The 8,199-nt window shown below is 32.4% G+C and overlaps 1 protein-coding gene across 1 annotated transcript; it reads left to right on the top strand.

The window, feature by feature from the left end:
• Positions 1 to 447: 447 nt before the first annotated feature.
• Positions 448 to 7,286, top strand: LOC110036720 (ER membrane protein complex subunit 8/9 homolog). The gene is made up of 5 exons (XM_020741232.1): positions 448 to 763; positions 856 to 1,002; positions 1,117 to 1,176; positions 6,610 to 6,776; positions 7,125 to 7,286. The coding sequence occupies exons 1-5, from the start codon at positions 545 to 547 to the stop codon at positions 7,153 to 7,155; spliced, it is 624 nt and encodes a 207-aa protein (XP_020596891.1). The 5' UTR covers positions 448 to 544; the 3' UTR covers positions 7,156 to 7,286.
• Positions 7,287 to 8,199: the final 913 nt, after the last annotated feature.

Genomic DNA, 8,199 nt, shown 5'->3' with positions numbered 1-8,199 from the left:
CTAATATTAATATATAAAAATAATATTATATATTAATTATATAACTTATATTATATAAATATATAATATCTATATTAGTACATTACTACTATAGTATATTAATATATTATTATTATTATTATTTTATTATATATTATGATTTATAAAATTTAATGTTTTAAAATATAATAAATTTTTTATATATAATTATTTTATATTATTTTATATTTCAAACAATAACGATTCGAACACTAATGAACGCATCACTGTTCGTGTTTGGTTCGTTTAACTAACCGAACGAAAAAAAATTGTTCGTGTTTGTCTCGTTTACTTATCGAACGAATCGAACACGAACTCATTGACGAACCGAACACGAACTGTTCGCAAACAACGAGCCTTTTTGACAGCCCAGTTAGATATAAATACTTTGGGAAACTTGGCAGTACATTTGTAAATCTAAGAAAAGGGGGTGTTGGAATTGGAAAATCGAACAGGAAATCAAAATCGTTCCTTCTTCGTTTAGTTTTCGAGGGAGGGCCGTCGCACGGGAGTGTGAACGAACGAGATGGCGGACTGCAGATACCAGATTTCGCAGTGCGCATACATAAAGCTTGTCCTTCACGCTCTGAAGCACGCCTCCTCTTCAGTCAACGGTCTACTCGTCGGCCGGCTTGTAGAAGGTGGCGGAGGCGGCGGATCTCCCACCGTGCAGATCTCTGATTCTGTCCCTCTATTCCACTCACAGATCGGCATCCTTCCTTACCTTGAGCTTGCCCTGATCCAGGCACTCTATCTCCTACTGAAGGCTAATTTCTCCTCTAGGGTTTCTGTATGGCTATCTCGATCCATCTTCTCATTGTCTTCAATGTCAACTAGGTCGAGGAGCACTTTGCGTCTGATGGATTGGGTGTTGTTGGGTACTACCACGCCAACGAGAGGCAGGATGATACCGAGCTTAGTGGTGCCGCCAAGAAGATTAGCGACCACATCTTTCGATACTTCCCGCAGGCGGCCTTGCTTTTGGTGAGCGCCCATTTATTGTCGATGTTTTGATTCCAATCAGTATACACTAGACGAATTTGTCCAAGGATTTGATTTTTTGGTTATGTGATGGGTTTATGTGTTTAATTGCTACAGTTAGACAGTAAAAAGCTGGAAGGATTGCCTAAAGGGAAGGGACGCGATCCTGTGTTGCAGGTAAATGCTTTTTTCCTCTATTAGCAAATACACTAGGGTTTTCTCTTAATAGAGGTTATTGCTATTATTTATAAACAGTATGCACTATAGTTGAGGTTGTTGAGGCTGGTCACACTTGTCATATTGGGCTTTTCTTAGGTAAAACGCTCAAATTGAATTTTGTTCCATCCTTTTTGGCATATTTTTAGTGCTTGATTTCTAAAAGATTTGTTAATATTTCATCTGTTACATCGCATCACAAACATTAAAAACAGGTTACAATGTGTTTTTCTTGAGAAAGATGCAAGTTCCATGTACATATTAAGATTTTCTCGTTAAACAGACTTGCATAAACTATTTCATTGTTCATCTATTTCTTTACTCTTGTTATCAGACATAATTTTTTTAATTAATTGGCTATCATTAAGGTTTTGCATTGTGGTTTGCCATTTGAAAAATTAGTGAAGGGAAACTATATTTTTTCTTGAAGTTATTTTGGAACAAAGCAATTAAATTTATTATATTTTTATGCAAAAGAAAATTGATGTTGAATTTACTCTACAAAAGATGCATTAGAGTAAATTTGAAAGTTTTGATGAGTTATATATTGAAATGTGGAGAACTTTTGGGGATTCTGCAGTTGGTTGCTTAACAAATCTTTTGAATGGAATTTTTGAAGGCTGAAAAGGATGCTGAAAGATTGGGAAAAGTTTTGAGGCATAAAATAGAGCTATGGAAGTGAATAAGGTAACATAAAGTTTGAAAAAATTACATAAATTATGGAGAAATGTTTTAGTTTCATGGTAGAATTATCAACTATAGAAGCAAATTTTTTGCTTTAAAATAAATGATGAAATGTATATAGAGCAGAGGTAAGATGCTAATGTGAATTTTTTTTATTTTGAGATGTATGATTTAGTACTACGATAATTGATATGATGAAGATTAAGAAAGAAAAATGCATGTTTAAGGTATTTTGAAGTTATGAAAGATATGTATAATGGAGTAATGGATGATATTATAACTAGTTGTGGAGTGACAAATAGTTTTAAATTACAATAGAACTTCATCTAAGAGCAATATTGAGCGTGTCTTTTTTCTATTCTTTATGGAGACGTTTACACAGGATATTCAAAGTCAAATTCCTTGTTGTGTGCTTTTTATTGATGATTTTGCTTTAATCAATGAGATTTGGCTGAAATAAGTGAAATGTTTGAATACTGAGAAAGCATTTGAAAAATAAGAACTTAGAATTATTATAATAAAATTAAATATATAAGTTACTATTTTTATTCTATGATATTAATAATTATCAATTAATATTTTTAAAAGATAAAATGATTTATTGGTAGGATTGATCTAAACTTTTTGGATCTAATTGTACAAAAGATTGAGAATAGAAATATGGTTATAACTTCTAAAGTCGAGGTTGATTGATTAGAATTGAGAGGAGTCTTAAGTTTAGGTTTGATGATATCATATAAACTGAACTAAAATTTATAAAACTTCAATTCGGCCGATGATGTCATATAAATCAAAGTGTTGGGCGGAAAAAAATTTATTAATAGTTATGTTTAGTGTTGCAAAAATGAGATATAAAATAAATACATGAAAAACATGACTAATTATTTTATATTGATAATTTGAAGGGCATCCATTTAATTTAAAGTAATTAAACAATGAAAATTGTTCTGACTGTTTTGGACATGTTCAACAAAGAATAGAATACACCCATTTGATGGGTAAATTGTTCAATTTATATATTATAATTAAGAAACAGGGGCAATTTGTGCAATTACCAAAGGTAATAGAGGCCAAAGTTGTTTGAAATGATTTGTATAGAATACGTTTACCATCTCATGCAATATTCTGTAGGAATGAATTAAAATAACAATTTATAAGCTAGACTACAAATAGTTGGCATATGATTACTAATGATGATAATGTTGAATCACATGTAAATTGTAATTTGATATTCCAAAAAAGCAATATTTTGGAGCGAAAACTTTGAAGAAGAATATGAAAAAGGATAGTGGACACATCAACTACTCTTAATAAAACAAGGACAATTGTAATGCTTCTTGTCAGTTTGCCCATTCTCCCTATCTTCTAAATTGGATGCATTTTTTGGCTTTTTCACTGCCCACTGAATTGGTAGCGAACTGGTAATTTTTTTTAAATGCTTATTTAACTGTTTGCTAAAAGTCAAGAATCAACCTAGTGATACCGGGAATTTATTAAACGCTAAAGGAAAAACAAAAATTATTTCTGAATTTAAGGTCTGAAATTACAAGAAGGAAGGGGTTTGGCAAGGTGGTAGCAAGAGGAGAGTGGTGAGGGTGAAGGGAATTGATGCAAATTGATGCTGGAGAGAGTAGAGGAAGGGTAGAAGGGGATACACATCTCTCAGAGCACCACTTGGAGCTCTAGGATACAACCCTAGAAAGGGAAAAAAAGACGCTGATGGCTGCCCCAAAGCAAATCACTGAAAAAACTGAACCCTAAACACCCAAAAAAGCAAATATACTTTTCTAGATAACTAGGAGTGGGCCTTTTCTTGAAAAGAGACGAAACTCTTAAGACTAGAAGACTAGCTGACCCTCAATACTCTTGGATTGAGCCGGTTCAGGAAATAAGCCACCCCACATCACCTAGACTATTGGGCATACAAAGTCTTCAAAGGGTGTTTTAAAGCCAACTATTATTGATTCAATAATTTTGTTCACTCGTGTTGGAAATTTATCTAGTATTTGAATGTTATTGCATTATCTTAAGAATGTTGTAAGGAGATTTTCATTGTTTGGTTTTTTTCGGTGGTGCTTTTTCAATACATGCATTTTTTTTTTATCATTTTGACAATGCTTAAGGACAAGGACAATTTTAAAATGCAAAAATAGCCTTATTAACACACATTGGAGTGAGTACCAAAATTCTACCTCAGTGATAATTGACTCGAACTGACCCAAAAAATTGAAGTTTAGACCTAACTGCATACAAAAACAACAACAAAGCCTTAATCCCACTATGTGGCGTTGGCTACATTAATCTTTTTTCTCCATTACATCCTATTAGGTGTCATATTTTCATTAAGTTTAGATCTAAATGCATGATTTTGAAAATTGAACAGGATCAGCTGATTCAACCAATTCAATTGTGAACCGGTTATAGGCTTTGGTTCGGTTCCTACAAAAATCGTCTCCTAAATTGAACCATCCAAAACCGTCATGAAGCGATGGTTTTACTGACAAACCAGTTTGAAAGAACCAACCTGTTCATTTAAGTTTTGTATAAGAACATTTTATTTATTTTTTGAGCTTTTAATTAACATTAATCAATGATCTTATTGGTTGCAAATATGTTTATTAAAATATAATATATTATTTTTAAAAATTTTAAAATTCACTTCGCACGCATCATATAAACCCCTCAACATACAAATTAAGAGCAATATGTTTACAGGCAAAATGAACTACAAACTCTTTTTTTTGTTTCAATTTAAAGTTTACAATATTAACTTTCCCCTATAATGTGGGGCTGAACTAGTTAAGTGAATGATTATGAGAATGAAGAATTGGGATCGGCTATGAAAATTGGACCTGGCTAGGCTACCGAAATTGTGCTGGAATGTGGGACTTGGGTTGCAATAATTGATAAAATATTTCATAAAATTATTTATATTATAATTTTTTTTTTATTTTGAATAAATTTAATATACATATTATATAACTATTATACTATTTTAAGTCATATTTAAATGATTTTACTGTTTATTATATTAACCGGTTCAACCATTGGTTCAACCTTTGCATTTTAACCTATTTTCTTCTTCTGGTTTGATGTTTGGGCTGATTTTCTTAACCTTGCCAGCATGTTTAGCGTTTGAGCTGAGTTCGGTTTAACCTAACAACCGAATCTTAACTCTGTAATTGAAGGGTATTTATGTCCTTCTGATTAAACTGTCAATTTAATTGGGTGATTTTTTAGGTTGATATATGATTAGTTTGATTAACTGTAAATGTTTGAAATTGATTGCATCTCATTTCCGAAACAAAATTTCAGGTGGTTTGTTTGATTGAAATTAAATTTAGCAAAGTTCATATCTTTAAAACTCATTTTAGAAAGGTGAGAAGTGTGCTCCAAGCTTTAGGGCTACAAAGTCATTTTAAATTTTTCTAGTTGCCTTTTTATAAAATTAAATTAATGCCATGATGTTTTGTAAGATTTCATTAGCAAAAAAAATAATATAATGAAAAGATAATGTGACAAATAAGAATGAAACTTACTGCAACTTAAATTCAGTAATCCATTTTGTTTAACTTCTTCTTGTATTTGGTTGGGCCGAGTTTGGGTTGCCTTCAATCGATTTAGATCTTTTTTCAGTCAAACCAGCCCCCTTGTTAGCTAAAATTAAGACTCCTTTGACACCCTAAGATTGAAAACAGCCCCATGATTGCTAGATTACCGTGCCTGTTATTAGTCTATTTTATTTTTTTATGCTTGATAGCATTTTAACTCTGCCAAGGACTCTTAGAGTGTAATTGAGCCTAGGGTATACTTGGGCTCAAGGATTAGGAACGTCGCCTTAGATAATTAAAATGTCTGTTTTTATTCGTTAAATTTTATCATTTTTTTATAATTTCACTATTGAAATATCCCATATTTCTCAAGTTTCTGTTGGTTACCTATTCCAATTACATTTAGGATCATCAAAACCATAAAGCACGGCATTCATTTTTGAGCTCACGATACTTTGTTACAGAGAGTAACTAAATGGGCAGATATTGCCACTTCTATGATTTACCTTCAACTGCAGTGGTGACATAACGTGGCACACAGATTCAAGGAGAAGCAGTCCTTTTTGCTGCAAGGATTTGACTTTCTGCAGTAACCGTGGACTAACCGAGGACTAAATGTCAGAATTAGGGATTTCTGGCCATAAACTCCTATATTGGCCATGACTTGTAGAAATTATATTCAATCTATGATTTTGTTACAAAGAAAGAGTTAGAAGGCCTTGGTATTCATTCGGACTGCGAGAAATCTTTTTAAATTTTGCTTGAAAACTTTTTAAATTCATCTTCCAAGCAAGGAGGAAACTTGGAACTGCATTGATGGGAGCATTCTTTAGCCTCCACTTATCATATTTGTAGCGGTTTTTATATTTATGTTCAGAGGGCCTATTTTCGGTTTAGCTTAAGAGGTTATTTGGTCTTAATTTTGGCTAAGGTTAAATTATGACATTTTAATAGCTTAACCGTTTGGATGTTGCTTTAAATACAACCCAACCATCCAACTGGGTTTAATCCTGGTTTAGAAACTTATATAATTATTGATATCTGTGTTTTTTATAAATAAAATTTTAATGTCAATACATAAATTTAAGATTTGATCCAATGAACTTTACAGAAATATCTCACCTCATTCAGCTTCTATCATCTCTTTCTTTTCCTGCAGTTGTTTACGAGGGATTCCTCGAAAAGTTGGCGGTCTGCTGGATCTGGAGGAAGCTCTCTGCTGACCACCAAAGAAACTTCAGCCAATATAGTTTTATTGGACTATATATCTACTGAGAAGTGGAATGAAGTCGTGGACTTTGATGATCATCTTGATGACATTAGCAAGTAAACACTTGCATTTCAATTATTTATTCGTCTAAAATATTTTAGCGGCATTTACATACATACCACCAAGTAGTTCCTATGTATTTGCATATCTAACAACTAAACTTACTTTTCTTACATTTGTGCCATCCATATCTTTCATATCACATCAAAAACACCTCTATTTTAACTTTTTTAAAAGTTAAATACGCCTTTTTCAGGCATAGGTAAAGGTTTTGCATACATGTGAAAATTAACATTAAGGTTTTAGATATGTAAATATATAGAAATTAAGTGGCATGTATTTAAATCTTCCAATATTTTCATGAGCTTATTGACAACTTACATTCTCTATAATGTCTTTTTTAGGGACTGGCTGAATCCCAATCTCTTCAAGTAGGCTTATGGTTATGTCTGGAACCCTCTGGTGATCTTCTTTTATCGAATTGCTTCTATGTTGGACGGTTGTATTCTGAATAGTAAAGTGATTATAAGTTGCAGCTAATAAGATTTTATTTTGATTTATTTTCCTCTGCGGCGTCAATTTTCTAAGATACATGCGTTTAGTTTGGTTTAGGTAAGCTTGCTGTAGTCTTTTGATGGGCCCCGGAGTCCCCAACCACCTTTTTTAAAGGAATTTTACATACATAGAACACAATTCCTATGTATTTACATATCTAACACCAAAAAGTTTGATATTTACATTTACGACACCTTGTTGTCAATAACTTGTGCATGAAAAAGAGTATTTTACTTTTGAGAAGTTAATGATATTGGTATGTTTTTATTTAATATTAAAGATTCCAGTGTATGTATGTAAAGATGGACGTTTAGATGTTAGATATGTAAATGCCTTTTTTTTTAATTGGTTCTATTAAAAATTTTGTTTTTTGGCTGAAAAAGAGATTCATTTATACTTTGAATTTAATTTGAGAAATTTATGCTTCTCTCTGAGAGCATAGTTTCCTCTTGTCTTGAGTGATGCCGGTGATAAAGGCCGTATAAACTACCAATAAATTTTACTTTCGGACTCTGGATGTCCGGACAACTGACCTGATGCAGCTGAGGAGAGGAGGAATCGGACTCCTCGTTGCATCCAGGCCGTTGTCCGGGCATCCTCCGGACGTAAAATTTTCTCATAAACTACAACCCTCGCGTGATTGGTTGTAACGCGAGATTTGCTTATAAGGTGCAAGAAACATCAGTTGGATATAAGTGTTTTTAGGAATAATTACATACAGTATTTGAAATATTGCTATTTATGAAATTAACACCCAGGAGATTTTTTGAATTACAGGACTGTTATATTTGTAGAGTTTGATAAAAAAGTGAAAGATCAGAGTTGCGATGTTACTGTGAATCTTTGATATTTGAGGGTGTATTTGAAAATTCGATGAATTATAAATAACAATATTTCGAATCTTATGTATGTAATTGCCCCTTT

This window comes from Phalaenopsis equestris, unplaced genomic scaffold (assembly GCF_001263595.1).
Source record: "Phalaenopsis equestris unplaced genomic scaffold, ASM126359v1 Scaffold210160, whole genome shotgun sequence".
NCBI classification, from domain to species: Eukaryota; Viridiplantae; Streptophyta; class Magnoliopsida; order Asparagales; family Orchidaceae; genus Phalaenopsis; species Phalaenopsis equestris.
The sequence above is the reverse complement of the archived record's forward strand: the minus strand, read 5'-3'. Positions and strand labels throughout refer to the sequence as shown.